Raw genomic sequence first — 23,142 nt, forward strand, 5'->3', positions numbered from 1 at the left:
AATTCTGCAGAAACATGCTTTCATAATTCTCAAAAGTGAATAAAAAGTGCAGGAAGAAGAGCTTATATAGAGGTTTAGGTGACTAATGGCTTGCTTAGGAAGCTAGGCCCCACAATTTGAATTTGAATTTGAAATTCAAGTTGCTTGGCCGGTCACACCATGTTCCATACGCCCATTGCCTCTAGATGCATGCACTCACATTTAATTTAAGGTGCATTTGAGTTTAATTAGGCTCTCCATGTGATCTATGTGCATATTGCTTCCTAATTCACTCTAAATGTGCCTTAAATTAAATTGCAAGTAACATGTATCTTCCATAAACTCCTCTAAGCACTATGCTACATGGTCATTATATACAAAGCCAAAAATACCTATACAATAATTTCTAAAATAAAAAGATAAAGCAAACAAGTCCAATGTTGACTATATAATACCTTAGGCCCATTAAACCTAAAAATAAGCCCAATAAGCGCAAGGCCCACAAACTCTAGAGGCCTAAAATATGAATCTAAACAAAGAGTAGACTCTAAGAAATAAACTAAGAAAATAGAAGCTTGGGCCTATCAACCTCCATGTTGGCCCATTCTTCATGAATCCTCCTTGCCATAGCCCTAGTACGTAGTAGGTTCTTTGGCCAAGGGTCTTTCATCAAGGTTGAGTGGATTGGCTATAAAAGGGTGCAAAATTTTGGGTTACCAAGGGCTTAGTGGATTCTTAAGGGCTCAGTTGATGGAGTTCCTTCACCATGAAGAATTCTCCAAATTGCTTAACCGTTTGGAAATGATGGAGTGGTTTTCTTCTTTCTCTTCCATACTTTATTTTATTTTAGGAGGGAAAAACAAAGGAGAAAATCATAAGGACTTGTGCAAAAATAGAGAACAAGTAAGGAGTTTAAGAACCAGATGAGAACGAGGGTTCTAGGATCTTTCTTTCTTCTACACTTTCTCCATATATTTTGGATTAGCTCTCTCAACATGAGTGGCTGATCTTTTCTTTTTGTTGAGGTTAAATGTAATCCATTAAACTCTTGTGTACACCTTTTGATTATATATATATATATATGATTATTTATTATTTGTTGTTAGTGATTTTGATTTAGTTCTTAATACTAAGGTAATTAACTTGATCGCTCATCTTCGGTCTTTGATTTGAATTTTGGTTGGAAAATATTTTTTAATCTTGTTTTGAATCAAATTACCTAATAACACTAAATGCCTAGAATGGATTTGGAATTGTTAGTTGAACGAGTTCTCAAACTTAATGCAAGGTTTCTAATTGGGTGAATAGAGGAATCGCTTATTGTGTTTGACTCCTTAGAATTTTTAAATGCAAGAAATTGATTAGGAATGATACTAATGAACTCAATAACATAGGATAATAGAAATCATATGTATGTGGTCTTTGGAGAACATAAGGGTGAGAGAGGTGAATCTCAATCCCAATAGATTTACATATTGTTATCTCTCAACTTTACTATTACTTTGCTTGTTTTCTTTTATAATTTCAAGCTTTTACTAGGATAGTAGAAATTATAAGTATCTTCCAAGATCTCGAAATTTGAAAATCTGTATTAATTTCTATACTACAATGAGTTGGGGTGTTTGCTTCAAAATCTCATCAATAATCATTATTTGTTGCGTCAATAAGATATGATAGTGTTATCATATCTTTTATCTCATCCTATTGATTTAGTTTTTTTTTGTTAATCTTAAGAGAAGAGTTGAGTTAGAAAATAATACGAAAAGATTAGCTCATCTCCTTGTTTATATATATATATATATATATATATATATGAAGAGGGTTCAAACGACACCGGTGTAACTTTTACTAAGTGTTACACCGCTCAATAACTTTAAATTAAATGTGAATTTTGTAAATCCAACCGTTAGATTGAAAGTTATTTACTCTTAGATCATATATACAAAATTTTATATTAATCCAACATGCTTTGATACTTCATTCTTATAAAACAAAATTGACGTAATATATTTATTTCAAAATATACTAAAATATGAACACTTTGATTACTCTCAATTTGTTGTTCAATTTTAACAAAATTTGATATTTACATATAAAGTGATATGAATTTTCAATCTAATGATTAAATTTACAAAATTCTTATTTAATTTAAAGTTATTGAGCGGTGTAACACTTAGTAAAAGTTACACCGGTGTCGTTTGAACCCTCCTATATATATATATATATATATATATATATATATATATATATATATATATATATATGGGGAATGCTAATATACTCCTACCTATTTTTTAGTGGGAATATGTTAGCAACTTACACAAAAATTTTAGGATAAGAAAACTACCAATTTCTTTTGATTTCGTTAATTTGTATAAAGGATATTATAGTAATTTAATTTAATTTTAAATGAAAATTAAATATTTTCTCTCTCTTATTAATTTCTTTCACTAAGTCATTTCTCTCTCATATTAAATTCCTTCTCCAACCCATTTCTCTTTCCTATTAAATTCTTTCTCTAACTTATTTATTTCTCTCTTATTAAATTCTTTCTTTAACTCATTTCTCTCTCATCTCTCATGAAATGCTTAGTGAATGAAGTTAATAAGAGAGAGAAAATATTTTATTTTCTTTTAAAATTAAATTAAATTATTATAATATCCTTTGTACGAATTAACTAAATCAAAAGAAATGAGTGATTTTTTTGTCCTAAAATTTTGGTGTAGGTTGCTAACATACTCCCACTAAAAAATAGGTGGGATATATTAGCATTCTCCATATATATATATATATATATATATATATATATATATTAGCTCATATATTATATTGTAATTTTATGCAAAATACCAAAATAAATAATATATATAATAATATTAATTTGTAAAATATATAGCAAAAAAATATTATAATATTATATACTAATTATATATTAACATATATAATATCATATAAAAATATATAAATCAATATTAATTAATAAAATATATAGTGATATATATATATTAATATTAATTTATATAATATCTATTATAAATTTATTTTCTACATTTTATTTATATATAATTTTAATAATTTTGACATGTAAATTTAAATTTTATTATTACCTAAAATATTAAAATAAAATGTTATTATTATAACAACTTTAAAGAAAATATTTGAATAATAATTATAATTTAAAAACTTTCGTATAATTTTAAGAAAATTAACTACATAAATAAAAATACTTTTATATTATAGTTACAAATATATTTTTAAATTGAAAATTTTAAATAATTAAGTTAAAACTTATTTACTTTAATTTTTATATATATATTTTTGTTATTTGAGCATACTCATCTCATGTCATATCCTAATCAACAAACAGTTACACATTATAAGTACATTAAAAAGAGTTGACTATATAAAACAAGTAAATGTATATTAAGCAGTTATTACTATTAATCAAGGATTATTATTTCATACACTATTACATAATTTTAGTTACTTATAACTAAATTTAATGATTTTTCTGTTTTATTGATTTATTAATGAGAATAAAATTTGAACTTAATGCTTAATGGTTTGCTTTTATTTTTATGCATTTATAATAACAATTTATTGATTAAAATAGTATTTATTTCTTAATAAATGTCTTAAGTGCACTAAAACATTATGCTAATGACATTTTCTCTACTATATATTTTATTTTTAATTAATATTTTTTTTATTATTGACTGAAATTCACAAAATATATTAAATCCTTTTATTAAATTAGAAACTCATTAAATAAGATGTAACACTCAGAATTTGTGATTTTTAATAAATTTTTTTTTCCTATATATAACAAAGAAAGCATTAGAGAAAATGCTGTTAACATTATTCTATCATTAAGTGTACGTTTGTTTTCCTGTTACTTCAAACTAAACTTCAATCCAACAATACCCTTACTTTTATGGGTTTGTCTTGAAAAGTGAAAAAGTTTGTTCAAACGAAAAAAACACACCCTAATATAATCAATGAATATTTTGAGAAACTGAGTTGTCTATATATATGTATTGTTGAATTGGTGTCATGCGTTAATCTTGCTTAACATAGGCATAGTTTGATTGTGACTTTTCACATATTGTACACAGGATGAAGGTGAATATTAGAAACTGGGTTTCATTGGTGGCCTCAGTGTGGATGAGTTTTTCAATGAGTGTGTTGGAGGGTGTACCTGTGCTACATGATCATGGTGAGAATGCAACAGAAAAGAAATGGGCCCTTCTTGTAGCAGGTTCATATGGCTATCAGAATTATAGGCACCAAGCTGATGTTTGCCATGCATACCAATTACTAAAGAATGGTGGTCTTAAAGATGAAAATATCATTGTTTTCATGTATGATGACATTGCCTTCAATCCCCAAAACCCAAGACCTGGCACTATAATCAACAAACCAAATGGTCCAAATGTCTACAAAGGAATTCCCAAGGTATATGCATCTCTAATTTTATTTTTTATTTATTATTATTATTATTTTTTTTAACAATAACTAGGAATATAACTCCCTCCCAATGCTAGATTATTTTATTTTAGGAGTAAATTAAATAATACTTTCGCTCACACTTCATGTACAAATGGTATTTTAACGCATCCTATTTGAGAATAACATTGGAAGTTTCTCTTTTTTCCTAAAATATTTATATTCACGATAATTACAAAATAAATTTTTTTAAAAAAAATCATATTTTAATCTTTATACATACTATTTTCGTTTTCTTATAGTCCTATCTTCTATTACTATAAAGATTAAAAAGTAAAATTCATAAAATTATACGAATTAAAAAGAAATAGAAAATTATGTATAAAAGCTTAAAATAAAGCATTTTTAATTCTAAGAACTAAAAGGTAAAATTTATATATATATATATATATAGAGGAGGGTTCAAACGACACCGGTGTAACTTTAACTAAGTGTTACACCGCTCAATAACTTTATATTAAATGTGAATTTTGTAAATCCAACCGTTAGATTGAAAGTTCATATCTCTTAGATTATATATATCAAATTTTATATTAATCTAAGATGATTTGATATTTCATTCTCATAAAACAAAATTGACGTAATATATACATTTCAAAATATACTAAAATATGAACACTTTGATTACCTTCAAGTTGTTGTTCAATTTTAACAAAATTTGACATATATGATCTAAGAGATATGAACTTTCCATCTAACGGTTAGATTTACAAAATTCACATTTAATATAAAGTTATTGAGCGGTGTAACACTTAGTAAAAGTTACATCGGTGTCGTTTGAACCCTCCTCATATATATATATATATATATATATATATATATGTATATATATATATTATAAATATTGATTAATGAAACTATCACAAAAATGTCATTTTCCTGCGAATTTTCCTACAAAAAATATTTTGTAGAAATTTGTTGCGAATTTTCCTGCAATAATAATTTCGCAAATTTTTTTTTTACGAATTTATTTGCGAAAAATAATTTGCAGATATTTCTTACAAATTTTTTTACAAAAAAAATTTACAAGAAATTTTTGCAAATTTTGTTACAATTTTAATGATCATAGAAATTTTTTCCATGGTAAAAATTTGCAAAAAATATTATAAGAATTTGATTTTGTTTCTTGCAAAAATAAATTTGCAAGTAATGTTTATTAAATAGTAGAAAAATTTTGCAGGTAAATTTTCCTGCGGATTTTCCTACAAAATTTAATCTACAAGAAAAAAAATATATTTAAATTTATAAGTTTAATATTTTAAAAAAACTTCAAGTCCCACATTGATTAAAAATAAAACAATTAAAGAGTATATAAGTTGGGACAACACTTACCTTATAAGTTGATTTGTATGGTTGAGTGTTAGGCTTATAATCTACAATCTTAGTCTTTAAGAATTTATAGTAATTTTTTTTAATTTTTTTCGTAAAAAATATTTCTACAGAATTTTTTGCGAAAAAATTCGCAGGAAACTTTCTTGCGAATTTTTTCGTTGGAAAATTTCTTGCGAATTTTAAAATTCACAAAATTATATTATTACCAGCAGATAAAATTTCACAGAAAAATTTGTAGGAACAACGTTTCCTGCGAATTTTTCATTATAGGAACAGCCTTTCCTGCGAATTTTTATGAAAAATTCGCAAGTGGCATGTAACAAGATAGTAGTGTATAAGAATTAAAAGAGTAATATTCTTAAATATGGGTTAATGATACTTTTTATCCGTGATAAGTTTTCAAATTTTAGATCTTATATATTACACTTACGTTAATATATTACATTTATTACATTTACGTTAACATATAATACATTTATTTTAGTTCTTATATTAACGTTGGTCACTGTGTATAGGGTGTGAAATATCAACTTTAGAAACTATTTTTTTTTAATATTTTTAAATTACAGGGACAAATTAATTTTAAAAATGGGGAAAAATTCTAAATTTATTTCTTCAAGACAAAAGAAAAACCTCTAATTCCTTATAATATTTTTATTATAAAACTAAGGAACAGCAAATTCGACTATTCAAATTCATAAAGGTATTATATCAACTCCTAATAATATTTACATGTAATTTTGGTCTTTAAAGTTTACTAGTTAATTAAGTCTATTTATGAAATTAAGTAAATTTAGTTTCTTTAAAATAAGTAATTTTCCTTTTATTTTACTTAATTGTTTGATAAATTAAATCATTTTCTTTTGTTCAAAACTCACAAACCAATACATTGATATATTGATTTTTTTTTCTTTCAAAAATTTCCCCTTTTAAATCCTAATTTACATGTTATAAAATCTTTTAAATTTCTTTCATGCTCTTACAAAAGTTTTGGCTTTCAAATTTTAAAATTAATTCATATATCAAATCAATTATAAACATTCACTGTAGATATAAGAAAGATAAACAGATGACAACCAAATTTACTTAATTTTAAAAATAAAAAATTAAATCTCCATAGAAAAAAAGTGAACACCAAAATCAAACAAAATCTAAACTGAACTAATAATATATAAAGTCCAATTCATAATTCATGTATCTAATAGATTACCAATTAATTGTCATTTTAATGTGAAAAAGTAATTTATTTCTTTAGGATTACACTGGAAATGATACGACTACAGAAAACTTTTACGCTGTGATTAGTGGTAATAAAAGTGCAATCTCAGGAGGTAGTGGCAAGGTTGTGAACAGTGGTCCTAATGACACCATTTTCATTTATTTTGTTGACCATGGCTCTAACGGTATCCTCAGTAAGTAACTCAGTACCTTGCAATTTTTCGTGTCACTTGATGTGTAAAGCATACATTGGTGATAAAAACACAATATGTTGATTCATTTTTGAAATCAAAATATTTAATTTAGTAAATATTATCTGATCAGGCATGCCAGTCGGGGAATATATCACGGCCAACGATTTTGTGAATGTGTTGAAGAAGAAACATGACGCTAAATCCTACAAAAAGATGGTGAGTTTTGCATGAGTATTGTGCTTAATTATGTTTACATATATGTATGCATGAACGACAAAATTAACTGTGTCACTCATAGTGTTTTGGAATAACCAAAACTTTTACAATGGGACAAGATTTGACAACAAATGTCAAACTTTCGTACTTGCACTATCTGATACCAAATTAATAAATTCAACAATTGAGTTGTTGTATTCAAATATAAAATATACTGATTCTCCCCCACAATAGTATTTTGGCATTCTCATGATTCTAATCATGTTCCTAGTCAAATTCAATGTAGTGTTTCTTCTTTTGCTGTTATATTGAGCTGAGTATAGGGAGGGTGAATTCATGAATTGTTCCCTTTTTCTCACACTAGGCTTCAAACTATTGTGAATTACCCATCACTGTGAATTATTGAAACACCTCAAACACTGCACTCTTCCTGATGTAATCATCTATAAAGGACACAAAATAATGATTACCTCCAAATACATCAAAATATTCCACTTCTTAGCGTTGCCATAGACTTGGTTGGAATTTGAGTTCTCTAATGACTTTCTAGGTTGCTTTGACACATAGCACCCGTCGTCATGGTTTTAAATTGTGGTATTGCGGTCGCGGTTGCGGTCGCGGTTGCGGTCGCGGTTGCAGTTACTGCGGTTGCGGGTATTGCGGGTATTGCGATGCGGATTGCGGCTGTTGCGGTGTGAGATTATTAATTATTTTCACTAAATATAAAAAATTTATAATTATCAATATATATTTTATTTTTAAGGATTTATACATTTTAATTCCTTTTTTTTTAATATTCTATTATTTTAATGAATAATTTAATTTATTTTAAAATTATAGTATCAATTTATCGTATTGCAGATGTATTACGGTACATTGCAGATGTGTTGCGGACGCAACACCGTTACGTTGCAGAAAAATGTGTGATTTCCAGTATCATCGCAATTGCGGTCCGATACCGTTGCGGACAAGGCCGCAACAGCAATATTGCGGCCGCAACACGTGTTGCGGTCCGCAATTTAAAACCATGCCCGTCATATAACTCATCAGGTTGCTTTATCTTGAGCAAACCAAGTGCCATTTTTTTTAATCTCTCAACATGTTCTAGCTTCTAAAGTTCAAATGTATGAACCTTTTGTGCCATAAACAACTATCATTAATAACCGTCACTGCCAAACATTGTTGATATTTGCAAAGTTGAATTCCAATTTTGAAGTTTCTATTTTTTTTAAAGAGCCTTCAATATCAGTCTTCTCTTCTTATCATATATTCTCATGATTTTGTTCCATGGTCATCATAAAACCCTTTTTCATTAGCTGCCCAAGCCTAAGTAGATTATATATATTTATATTTATTTATTTTTTATGGTTGGGAGTCTTGGGACATAATGTACATCAGAAATGTAAGAGGATTTTCCATCTTTTCTTTGAATCATGACTCTACCAATCCCTTCTGCTTCTGTTGTGCTATCATCTGCAAACATGAGCTTACTCATGGAGAGCAAATAAAAGAAGAGAAGTTGATTTTTTTCCCTTTTATTATGGCCTCGGATTATAATTTATTCTTGTTTTATTTAAGTAATTTAAATTGATGCATTATTATTTCATTAATAAAAAAAAAGGTGATATACTTGGAAGCATGTGAATCTGGGAGCATGTTTGATGGGATTCTTCCAAATGACATAAACATATATGCGACCACAGCTTCGAACGCAAGTGAGGATAGTTATGCATATTACTGTCCTCATCACTACCCCTTTCCACCACCAGAGTACACTACTTGTTTGGGAGATGTCTACAGCAATGCATGGTTAGAAGACAGGTATACAGCATTACTAAATCATCTTTTGTTGCCTTTCTCACCTCTTTAATTAGTAAAAGAAATATTGCTTTATATATTATTATTATTGTTATAAACTCGCTACAAGAAATGTTACATATAGTGACATACAAAAAATGTCACTATAGGTACAATATATGTAAGTATATGTCTATTTAATATATAGTTACACACAATTTTAGTATTGATTTTAAATAAAATTTAACAACATATTTTGTGTCTCACTATAGTTTATATTCACACTTTTAATAATATACCAACATATATTATACTTATTGTGTGGGTAAAAGTAATTTTTAGTGACATGTATAGTATCACTATAAAATGTGTGTTATTATATGAAAATTTTCTTGTAGTGATAATATGTTTACTAATGAGTCCTAGCTAGCATATAATTAGTTACTTTTTCGTGAATTAATCCAAAATATCTCTTTTAAACTAATCTCTTAAAATACCGAGTTCTACATATATAGAAGGGGGGTTATCTTCTCCTAATAGATGCTCTACAAATAATTTAGTGCAGTGTATACTTTTATATGATTAATTTATACACCTCAAACCCTTATTTGTTGAGATTTTTATTTTAAAGGCATTTGTTTATGTTTGTTCAATGCCTCTCATAAAATTAATAGAAAAGTTGCATAGGTCAATCTTCATCCAATTCTCATATGTAAATTTCCTTGATTGTTTGGATTTGTTTATGGATCAGTGACGACAATGATATGACGAAAGAAACTCTACAGCAACAATATGAAACCGTAAGCCATCATAATTGAACCAATATATGTATATACTATATAGTACATATTTAATAATTTTGATCGAATGTAAAATATATGTTAATTCTTGTGAGCTGTGTATAGGTTCGCCGAAGAACATTAGTTGGTAATATTAACGCCTCTTCTCATGTGACGCAATATGGAGATACAAAATTCAGCAACGATTTTCTAGCTACCTTCATTGGTGCACACCCGGCAAGTCCTAATGGCAACTCGACCAGCTCTGGAAATGCATCATCCTTTGAACCATCTACTACTCAAACTAAACTTGTCAAACAACGAGATGCCCCTTTACTCCATCTTTGGCTCGAGGTAATTCTTGGTTAGATATGTTTTTGTACAAAAAAGTTACAATGACTCTAACTCTTAGAATAGTGGATTAAGCCTAACTCAACCCTACAAAACCGGCTTGTATGGTGAGGGTTGCTTTCCACTTATATACTATTCAATTGCCTAATCTCTAGTTGATGTGGGACTTGGATTTTTCCCAATACACCCCCTCACGTCCAGCACTATTGGGCTTGGTACGTGGATAAATGGTGGGTGACCCTTTTTAATGATCTAGGATAGGCGGGACTTGGGTTTTTTCCCAATACACCCCCTCATGCCTATGACACATGCATCAATGAATAGTAGGTGGCCCTTTTTTAATGACGGGACTTGAATACACTATAACTCTTAGAATAGTGGATTAAGCCTAACTCAACCCTACAAAACCGGCTTGTATGGTGAGGGTTTTCCACTTATATACTATTCAATTGCCTAATCTCTAGTCGATGTGGGACTTGGGTTTTTCCCAATACACCCCCTCACGTCCAGCACTATTGGGCTTGGTACGTGGATAAATGGTGGGTGACCCTTTTTAATGATCTAGGATAGGCGGGACTTGGGTTTTTTCCCAATACACCCCCTCATGCCTATGACACATGCATCAATGAATAGTAGGTGGCCCTTTTTTAATGACGGGACTTGAATACACTATAACTCTTAGAATAGTGGATTAAGCCTAACTCAACCCTACAAAACCGGCTTGTATGGTAAGGGTTGCTTTCCACTTATATACTATTCAATTGCCTAATCTCTAGTCGATGTGGGACTTGAATTTTTCCCAATATAACAAGATTTAAATATAAGATCTTGTATATACTACTTTAACCTGTATACATTCATGTTATAGAGAGAAATGTGAATATCTCCTTTTTGTCACTGCTTTTGTCATTGAACTTGAACATGAAAGTTTTAAATCTTTTTGTACAAAAATATTACAATCATTCTAGTAAGATTCAAATATAAGATCTTGTGCATACTACTCTAACCTGCATACACTGAAATGTGAATTCTTCTTCTTTTTTCCATTGCTTTTGTCATTGAGCTTGAACATATGAAAGTTTTAAAAATTGAGAAGATCAGAAGTAATTATTTCTTTATTGTTTCAGTTGCAAAAGGCCCCGAATGGTTCTAAGGAGAAGTTGGAAGCTCAAAAAGAGTTGGATGATGAAATTGCACATAGGAAGCATGTAGATAGTGTTTTCCATCTCATAGGGGATCTCTTGTTTGGGGAAGAGAATAATAGCTCCACCATGTTGCTCCATGTTCGTCCACCAGGCCAGCCTCTTGTCGATGATTGGGATTGTTTCAAGACCCTTGTAAGTATTATAATAGATTGCATATAAATTATTACCACCTTCATTGGTTATGGGAAGAAATTCTTAGATACAAGTATATTGACCATAAAATTTCTTAGGCACTTTATTCATCAACTAGTGGGTAAAAGGTACATGTGTCTTTCTGTTAATACATATGCAATTCGTATTCGTAAAAGAAGTGAGTGATATTAAGAAGGTACATGTGTCTTTCTGTTAATACATCATATGCAATTAGTAAAAGGAGTGAGTGATTATAAAGAGAATCAAAGAAAAAATAATATTTAAAAAATAATTTTATAAATGGTTAAAATTGTCTAAAAACAAGAATACCGAAAATTAAGAATATTTTTATATACATGTATAGATAATTGACATTGTTCACACTCTTTGTATGGTATGATGCTAGATGACATACATGTACATGTGATAAATTTCATGCAGATAAAAACTTACGAGAGCCATTGCGGTAAATTGTCAATCTATGGAAGGAAATACACAAGAGCTTTTGCTAACATGTGCAATGCTGGCATTTCTGAGGAGCAAATGGTAGTAGCCTCTTCACAAGCTTGTCCCAAGGAAAATCATGCTTCTTAAATTAATTCGTCAAGTTGATGATGCAATAACCAATATCTTGATGATAAAACTGTGCTTTCATTCTACAAAATGGATTATAATCCTTTGTATAAGTTAATGATCACTAATAGTTAGTAGGCTTTGCAACCTTAATTATAGTAAGTCATGTAATGTGCTCAAATATAAAATAATAGATTTGTTACATGTGTAATGTTTGGCTTATTTTGGTAACCCATATAATATTATATCTATATATTTTTTTTTTATCATGATAGTTGTATGATAGAGCAAACAACTCTTGAAATATTATTTTCCTTAGTTAATAAGAACACTATATTACTTTTTATATTAATGATTTAATAAAATTATACTTAAAATTTGATATGTATTTTAAAAAATTAATTTTATTTAATTAAATAATTTGATTCAAAAGTGAAATACATTCATTTAATAATCATATAATAACTCAATTTATTATAACAAAAACCTATAAAATATGATGCTAATTATAAAAATAGTGAGAATATCAAAATACTTTCTATGGAACAAAAATATTAGTCAATCCTAATTTAGATATCATTGAAGAATATATATATATATATATATATATATATATATATATATATATATATATATATATATATATATGAGGGGGTTATAATTATACCGGTGTAACTTTTATTAAGTATTACACTACTCAACAACTTTAGGGGTGTATTGTTTAGGATTTCATAGGATTTTAAAAGATTTTTTTTGAATAAAAAAGTCCATTGGTATTCAATCAGGATTTTATGTCACTTAAAAACAATACAGTGGTATTCAATATGGATTTTCAAGATTTTTTAAAGAGTCCATTAAAATCTATCGGTATTCATTTGAGATTTTTTACAACTTAAAAACAATCCATTGGTATTCAAAAATATAAGAATTTTAAAGGATTGTTATATTAGAGGGATTTTGAAAGACTTTCTAGTGTTATCTATAAATACCAAATTCATAAAACAATCCCATCCAAACCCATCAAATTTTGAAGGATTGTTTGAAGTGACTTTTCAAGTGCTTCAAGAATTTCCAAGTGAATTTTTCATCTTTGTTTTCTCTATGCTTCTATCTTCTCCATTTTTTTCTCTGCTAATAATACTGCACTACTGTTCATTGCTTATATATAATACTGTAGTATTTTTCTTATTCCATTCCCCTATTTTGTGAAGCTCCAATATGTAAATGAAAGTGTCATTGACTTGCTCTATTTTTCTCTTCGTTCTCTTTAATTGAGCTACTCTATTTTATAACACACGTCAAGAAAAGGAAAAGGTGAAAGATGAAATTGATATCATAATCTCTACAATATATGTATATATATATATAAAAGATGAATTTGAATTAGGATTTCTGTGAGTAAAATGAGATGAAAATGGATCTTAGTTGAGGGGAAAACCCTCTCAGCATAAAAACTGCGATCTCTCTCATTCTCTTGAGTTTGTTACTCTTATCCCTCCTTCTTTTATGACTAAACAATTATTTTATTTTTTTTACTATTAAGTTTTTTAAATTTTTATATTATGAAATTAAGATTTTTTTATATTTAAAAAAAAGAAAATTAACATAAGACATTGCAGTATCTAATTTTTTAGGGTTTAGGGTTTATGATTCCATTAACTTATTTTTAAAAAAAGGAAATATTGTTAAAATATTTCTTAGACTAATTTATATTTATAAATATTGTTAAAAAATTCTAATATAATATATAAATAAAATACTTATATATATATATATATATATTTTCTGTATCTAAATACTTCTGTTTATATTAAAAATTTTATATATCTAAATATTTTCTCAGTATCGAATATACTGATTTTTTATATAAAAAATTATTTTATGTTTCTATATTTCTATTTTTACATATTTTTTATAATGGCCAAGGTATTTGATCCTTCATCTTCAATATTACCTATTAATGAAGATCATACTTTTGAGCTTATTATTCAAACTCATGAGCAAGAGCGAGAAGATGCTAATGCTTAGACGACTAGTATAACTATAGATATGGAGGTGAATGTTATTTTAGAGGATATGATATTATAGAGAATAATAATAATAATAATAATTATTATTATTATTATTATTTATTTAGACATTGTTATTTTTTTTTTTTGTCTTTGACTCTTTTTAAATTTGAATTTATGAATTTTTTTTTTTAAAATTTTATCATATGTCAAAAATCCACGAAAATTCTACAAAATCCACAAAGTCCCGTAAAATCCATTAAAATCCTGATTTAAAAGTCTTGTAGAATCCATTAAAATCCTGATTCAAAGTCTTGTAGAATCTTTCAAAGTCTTAAAAGTCATGAAAATCATGCAAAGTATTTTAAAATCTGCAGGATTTTTTTAACTAAAAAAGTCCTTTAAAATCCTAATCCAATACACCCCCCTTATATTAATTGTGAATTTTGTAAATCCAACCGTTAGATTGAAAGTTCATATCACTTTATACGTGTATATCAAATTTTGTTAAAATTGAACAACAACTTGAAGGTAATCAAAGTGTTCATATTCTAGTGTATTTTGAAATAAATATATTACGTCAATTTTGTTTTATAAAAATGAAGTATCAAATCATCTTGGATTAATATAAAATTTTGTATCTATGATCTAAGAGTAAAGAACTTTCAATCTAACAGCTGTATTTACAAAGTTCACATTTAATATAAAGTTATTAAGTGGTGTAATACTTAGTAAAAGTTATATCAGTGTAATTATATAGAGGGAGTTATAATTACACCGGTGTAACTTTTACTAACTATTACACCACTCAATAACTTTATATTAAATGTGAATTTTGTAAATCCAACCGTTAGATTGAAAATTCTTTACTCTTAAATCATATATACAAAATTTTATATTAATCCAAGATGATTTGATACTTCATTTTTATAAAACAAAATTGATGTAATATATTCATTTCAAAATACACTAAAATATGAACACTTTGATTACTTTCAAGTTGTTGTTCAACTTTAAAAAAATTTGATATACACGTATAAAGTGATATGAACTTTCAATCTAACAGTTGGATTTATAAAATTCACATTTAATATAGATTTATTGAGCAATGTAATACTTGGTAAAAGTTACACCGATGTAATTATAACTCCTATACATACATACATACATATATATATATATATATATATATATATATATATATATATATATATATATATATATATATATATATATATATATATGAGGAGGGTTCAAACGATACCGGTGTAACTTTTACTAAGTGTTACACCGCTCAATAACTTTATATTAAATGTGAATTTTGAAAATCCAACCGTTAGATTGAAAGTTCATATCTCATAGATCATATATGTCAAATTTTGTTAAATTTGAACAACAACTTGAAGGTAATCAAAGTGTTCATATTTTAGTATATTTTGAAATGTATATATTACGTCAATTTTGTTTTATGAGAATGAAGTATCAAATCATCTTAGATTAATATAAAATTTGATATATATGATCTAAGAGATATGAACTTTCAATCTAATGGTTGGATTTTCAAAATTCACATTTAATATAAAATTATTGAGCGGTGTAACACTTAGTAAAAGTTACACCGATGTCATTTGAACCCTCCTCTATATATATATATAGAGGAGGGTTCAAATGACACCGGTGTAACTTTTACTAAGTGTTACACCGCTTAATAACTTTATATTAAATATGAATTTTGTAAATTCAACCGTTAGATTAAAATTTCATATCACTTTATATGTGTATATCAAATTTTGTTAAAATTGAACAACAACTTGAAGGTAATTAAAGTGTTCATATTTTAGTATATTTTAAAATGAATATATTACGTCAATTTTGTTTTATAAGAATGAAGTATCAAATCATCTTGGATTAATATAAAATTTTGTATATATGATCTAAGAGTAAAGAACTTTCAATCTAACGGTTGGATTTATAAAATTTACAATTAATATAAAGTTATTGAGCGGTGTAACACTTAGTAAAAGTTAGACTGGTGTCGTTTGAACCCTCATATATATATATATATATATATATATATATATATATATATAATGAAATGATTTTTTGTTAAATTTAAATTTACATTAATATTGATATTTGTCTATAACTAATAATCAATATGATTATATTTTGCTATGATTGATATTTTATTATACCTTTATGATTTCCTATATTAATGTTAATAAGTCACAAATATTCACACATTAAATTTTTTTTCATAATTAGTAAGTAATATAATTAATATTTTTTATGTTGTTATATTAATATTAAGATGACGAATAAATATGATAAACTAACTAAATAAATAAATATATGATAAATTTTATTATATTAATTTAATATATTATGAATAATATATATATATATAATAAATAAATATTTACATAAATGAAAATTTTGTTTTGTGAATTGTTTTAGATATATTTTGTTTATAATAGATAAATAAACTAACAATTTTTATACGTGATAAATAAAAATATATTAATTTATTATTTAAGCACTACAACGAACTTATATTTTTAGTGAACCGAACATTATATTATTATTTATTAGGGGAATTGTTGATAAAAAATATTAAATAATTATATATTGAACCATTTTTATTTTTATTTTATTTTATAACAAAGTAAATATAATATTTTATTGTAAATCCAAAATAATTTGGATATAAAATTTTTAAATATATAACTTTGATATTAATCCTTTTTCATACATGCTTGAATATTTTCATATTATAAAAGTGTATCATAAATAAAGTATTTTAATATGAAATTACAATTAAAGAAGACATGTTTATTATAATAACTTAAAAATAATATTTACAAAAAATAACTTAAAATTTATAACAACTATATGTTAAGTCTTCATTCAATCTTTTCAACAAATGTTAGGTATAAAATTTGTTCTTAATGTCATTATATAAGGGCTTTTATTCATAATTTATCTCATTGCCGAGACTTTCATAATTTTATATGACCTAAAAATTAATTTTATTAAAAATGTAAAAAAAAAATCTAATAATCTTACTTTTTTCTACATTGAAACAAATGAAAAGGAAAAATAGACATAATAATATAAATAAGAATGAAATACAAAAAAAGTAACAACAAAATATAATAAGAATTCTGTAATAAAGAAAAAAAAATAGAGATAAACATATGCAAGAAATAAGTATATTATAATGGGGAGCTTTTCTTTTCAAATTCATACTTGCATTTCTTTGAAATCAGATTGAAAATCAACTTCCTAAAAGCAGAATTTAGTTGTCTAGAAAACCATGGGTAATCTCACTCATGGTTGTATAAATAAGATGGTTTAATCATCATTTATATAATAGAAAATAATATGTAAAAGAAGAGCCAAATAATATTGGGAGTTATACATATTTATTCAATATAACAAAAAAAAATAAAAATTCAACAAAAAGGAGTTACCAAAATTAAAAAACATTTTATATTTAGTATAAATTAATTTTATATGTTTAATTAGTATATAATATAATATGAATCCAGTAAATACGATAAAACTATAAAAATATATTAATTATTATAATAATATTTTATGCTAATTATTTTACAATAATTTTGTATGTTAATATTAAAACCATAATTAAAGTTTTTAATTGGAATCTTTTCATATATATATATATATATATATATATATATATATTTTTTTTGTATATTTACTTGTTTTAAACTAGGTATGTAAAACATCATCATGGGATAGAGACATCCAACAACGTTGACACCCGTAAGCCAGCAATCATCTGCAACACATACAAAATGTATTATAAAAATTGGAAAGAAAAAAAAAAACAGAAACAAAAATGTTTGGGGGAATAGTCCAAAACCCAAGTAAAGCAACAACAACAAGAATCAACAAAATTGAAACGAAGGTACATGATAGATCAATTTTTATATATCTTTTTATGCATTGTTTTTTTTTTTGTTTATTTGACTTTTATTAGTATCATATTATAATATATTAACTTTGATTTATTCTAGTGAGTCATTTTGATCTTAGTTGTAAATTTTAGTTAATTCCTGTAATTTTTTTTTTCTATTTTGACATTGTTTCTTATGCATGCCATATCTAGAGTTTTCAACATTAGATTTAAACGTTTTTGGTGTCCCTAGAAAGATAAGAGAAAGTTCTACAACTTCTCTATTGGGAGAAAAGGCCAATTCGGACATTAAGTGATCCAAAAATACGTTGCAATGTTTTGGCTCTGCATAGTACTTTCTTTTTCTTTTTAGTACTTTCTTTTTCTTTTTAGATTGTAATGTTAAGATTTGTTTAGTGATGTAATTAGTTGATTTATTGGGTTGGTTTTTTATTATTTAAATATTCTAATTAAGCCTACTATATTTCTCTATTAATAGGTGTATAGATACCAATTTCTATCCTGGATGAGAATCCGAAGACGGGAAGCTTCTAAAGCGAGAGAAGTAACCCTCAGAGGAAGACCTTGAAGACTTTGGAACACTTCATGAAGAATCAAAAGGCCTTCAAGAGACATTCCAAGGGTCAAACAATCAAGAATCAAGCCTAAAAGTATGGAATCAAGCCTAGAAGGTTGAGAACGACCGTTTTGGTAATGAAAATGGTCGTTCCCATGAAACACCAAAGCGCTCATTCTCATAGAGAGAATGGTCGTTCCAAATGTGATTTTACACTGTAAAAATGGGCTGAGAATGGTCGTTCCAAAGGGAGAACGACTATTCTACACCCTTGAACTCTATTTAAACATTGATACACCTCATTTGAGGGGACATTTTCATTCTATCTTCCCATTGACTCTTTTCATAAGAACTTTGAGTAAATAAACTCATTGAGATCCTGATTAAGAGATCTCTGGTCCCTTTGACAAAGATTTTGGAATTTTTGTAGTTTAAATTCCAAGTGTGACACCCTCTACCCCGACATAATACACAAAAATGGTAAGATAAAATTTGAATGAATAAAAACTTTCTCAATTAGCAAATAGGTAAAGGATTCACATTCACATACATAATCATAGTTCACTTGCGAAAATTACAAAAGAAATAAAGTTAAAGGTTTTCCAAACAAGAAAGAATCTAAAGTCCTAAACTAGTCCTAACTATGCCCCGATGTCACATATCCTATCAAAGCACTCCCAATTGAAGCCTAAGCCTCATCACCAATGTAACACCCCAATTTTCATAAATCATAAGGGTGATTTAGTAGCCCAGAACGGGCCGTTCCAAACTACTAAAAAGTCCTATAAACCCTAGATTGGAACGGGTCACTCCAACACAGGCTGTTATGAGGAAAATTCAAACCCAGAACGGGCCATTCCACTTTGGAAATGAGTCATTCCAAACATGGCTGTTATGAGTTAAACTCAACTCTAGAACGGGCCGTTCTGGTTTAAGAACGGGCTGTTCTAGATGTGAATTTTACACATGATGAATGAATCTAGAACGGACCATTTTGGATTCGAAACGGGCCATTCTGACCACTTTTGACGTCTATAAATAGCATAGTCAGGCACTTCTCCTGGACACGCTCTCTGAAGACCAAGGAGAACCAAGAGAAGGAGGTCAACTAGATTCTGCTCTAGCTTCATCTTCTGCTTATCTAAGTAAAGGGGGAGTGAGAAACCTCAATCGGGGGTGTGAAAATAACTCTTGGGTAGTAGGATTGGCCCCCAATCCCGTGCTTGATGTATGCCTATAGAAACAGGAAATTTATATGGAAGTTTTCTATTTTGCTTTCTGATTGTTCTATTGTGGTTCCTTGTTGTTTTCTAAGTGTGAATATGTGTTTAATTTCAAAAATCACTACTATAGGAGGGACATTTTACATCGGTTCATTTAGATAATATACATCAGTTCTAAAATCGATGTAGATTCAGGCGATGTAGAATGTGTGAGATATTTTACATCTGTTTCAAAAACCGATGTAGAAAGTACATAAAACTACATCGATTCTTATACAAACCGATGTAGTATATTCAACACTTTTTACATCAATTTATTGAAGAACCGATGTAGTATGTATATATATATTTTTTTTCTTTCTTCTAATTATTACCGAACAATTAAAGAAAAAGAATGGCCATCAGACTATAAACATTTTTTCCTCATTAAAATAATATTGATGTGTTATAAAATCAATTGTAAAATACAATAGAACAACAAATAAAAATAAAAGTTCTTCATTCTTGATTGTAACACCAAACAATGTAATTACAAAATAAATGAAATGAAATGAAATTCAAAATTAGTAGTCAAAGTAATCATAACTAAATCTTCCTTATATATTTCTTGTATCTCGGTAATAATTAGCATACTGAGAAATGAAGCATGTGTTTGTAAAACAAATTAGCATATTGAGATACTCATCGTATATTCCTTATATCTCGGTAATAATTAAAGAAACACTCATATTAGGTTCGGGCATCATGTATGACACAATATTGTTACTATTTGAAACATACTTGTGGTCTTGTACAACTAGTATGAGTTTTGAAACATCCAATGAAATAGGTTAAAAAAAATAACTAAAGATGCATCTTCTTCGTTGTTTGGCTCAAAAGGAAAAGACAATTGAGAATTCAACATCTAGTGATTGTACATGAGGAATGGAAGCAACTCATACTCGATGCCTAAGAAGCCTAGAACCATATATAGTATGAGTACAATTCATAATTTGCAGCAAGGAACCAATCTTAGACCCATCACAATGATATTTTAGAACCTGAAAATACAAGAAGCATTCATTGGCAACAAGAATTGCAGGGAATATCAAGTTGATATTAAAAAATATACTTTTACATTATAGAAGAACACAAGCAAAAAAAAAATAGTGATCATAGGTAAAACATTTGTTCCTTACTTCTAGATTAAACTAATATTAAAAAAAAAATACTTCTTGCCTAATTGAATCCATCCAAATGTTATACTCATATTCCACTACTAGAAAAATTAATATTTGTGACGAATTTTGTGACGGAAAAAATAGCATCGCTAATAGTGACGCATTTTGTGAGGGAATTTTAAGTTTTGTGACGGACTAGAATTTATTGAATTTTGTGACGGATTTTGTGACGGAATCTATTCTGTCTCTAAAAATCCGTCACAAATTTCGTCACTGAATAAAAAAAAAAAATTGTGACGGATTTTGTGACGGAAAAATTTTCGTCTCTAAAAATCCGTCACAAATTTCATCTCTAAATAAAAAAAAATGTTTGTGACGGATTTTGTGACGGAATGGACTTCGTCTCTAAAAAATCCGTCACAAATTTCGTCACTAAATGATATATTAATAATATTATTGATATTAATTTATGAATAGGTTATTTAAGTTAACATATACTATAATTTTTATTAATGTAACAAATGATATATATTTATTATTACTAAATAAATAAAATTTATATATTATTAATAATTTAATATTACTAATAAATTAATATCAATAATATTTTTAGTATATTTATAGATAAATTGATAATTTGATAAATATAACTTAGTATATATTAATATACTTTTACAAAAATATAAATATAGTAGATATATAAGATATGTATATTTATATTTTTGTAAAAGTATATTAATATATAATAAGTTATATTTATCAAATTATTAGTTTATGTATAAATATACTAATAATATTATTGATATTAATTTATGAATAATATTATAAAAATATAATATATATATATTTTATGTATTTATTAATAATAAATATATATCATTTGTGTGACACCCTCTACCCCACATACCATAACACAAATAACAAAAATTGAATAACATAATCTTTTTCATAATTGAAATTTACCAAACATGTTTAATTCAAATCAAAACTTATGTATTTGTGGAATTAAATAGATATTGATACATCTCACGCAACAAGGAATACAACAGAACAATCAAAAAGTAAAATATAAACTTACATAGTTTATTTGTTTATCTCAGGTTCTCTTAAGAACCCACAGAGTACTCTAATCCATACAATAAACATCTTACTCATATAATTGTCTCTTATAATTGCATTCCCTTATGGTGTGTTTGGATGAGTAATTTTACAAATTCAAGGAATTTGAAATTCTTGATATTTGAATTACTTTGATTTCAATTTCTATCATTGTTAAAATATTTTGTTTGGATAAGTCAATTCAATTTTTTTAAATTTTAAATTGTTAATTTGGATATATGATAATATGATTCTATCATGATAAAATTGCTTTTAAAAAGATATTTATATGTTGAGATTTTTAAATAAAATTTTATAAAAAAAATGTTAACCAATTTTTAAATATTTAATAATTTTAAAAATTAATTTAGATAATATTTAATAATTTTTAAAGTATTTTTGAATATTCAATAATTAAAAATATGAAGATATAAGATAAAATATATAAGTGAGATAAGGGGGAAAAAATATGAGAAATTTCAAATTGTTACATTTTTGGGAGAATTTGAAATTCTACTACTTCAAAGAATTTCACAAATGCTCTGGTAATCGATTACAACACTTGGTAATCGATTACAACGGTTTATTTTCAAAATGATTGGAACGTTGTAAAGTTTAAATTCAAATTTTGAAATTTTCATCTTCTGGTAATCGATTACATAGTCTCTTAAAAACAATAATTGCCTTATTAAAACTTAAAATATTGAAAACCTTTATTTTGAAAACCTTATTAATATAAATCATATTTGGGTTTTCTTTGAAATTCTTTATTTTAAATGGCCAAGAACTTTATGCAATATTTCTCCCCCTTTTTGATGATGACAACATACTGTAGATGGAAAGAAACATAAAACAGTGTATATCGATCACT

At 26.7% G+C, this 23,142-nt stretch overlaps 1 protein-coding gene across 1 annotated transcript; it reads left to right on the forward strand.

The window, feature by feature from the left end:
• The first annotated feature begins 4,051 nt into the window (after window positions 1-4,051).
• LOC109812855 (vacuolar-processing enzyme) lies at window positions 4,052-12,716 on the forward strand. The gene is made up of 8 exons (XM_020376915.3): window positions 4,052-4,434; window positions 7,073-7,229; window positions 7,360-7,445; window positions 9,067-9,266; window positions 9,994-10,042; window positions 10,148-10,375; window positions 11,500-11,709; window positions 12,151-12,716. Exons 1-8 carry the CDS (start codon window positions 4,096-4,098, stop codon window positions 12,301-12,303), a joined length of 1,422 nt encoding a protein of 473 aa, XP_020232504.1. The 5' UTR covers window positions 4,052-4,095; the 3' UTR covers window positions 12,304-12,716.
• Window positions 12,717-23,142: the final 10,426 nt, after the last annotated feature.

Source organism: Cajanus cajan, chromosome 4, assembly GCF_000230855.2.
Source record: "Cajanus cajan strain Asha chromosome 4, NIPB_CcT2T_4, whole genome shotgun sequence".
Classification (NCBI taxonomy): Eukaryota; Viridiplantae; Streptophyta; class Magnoliopsida; order Fabales; family Fabaceae; genus Cajanus; species Cajanus cajan.

Excerpts from the sequence above, each read along its gene's own strand:
- LOC109812855 (XM_020376915.3), top strand. The coding sequence starts at position 4,096 with ATGAAGGTGAATATTAGAAACTGGGTTTCATTGGTGGCCTCAGTGTGG. Across the intron at positions 7,446-9,066 it reads CTAAATCCTACAAAAAGATG|GTGATATACTTGGAAGCATG; the intron begins GTGAGTTTTGCA and ends ATAAAAAAAAAG. Across the intron at positions 9,267-9,993 it reads AATGCATGGTTAGAAGACAG|TGACGACAATGATATGACGA; the intron begins GTATACAGCATT and ends TTTATGGATCAG.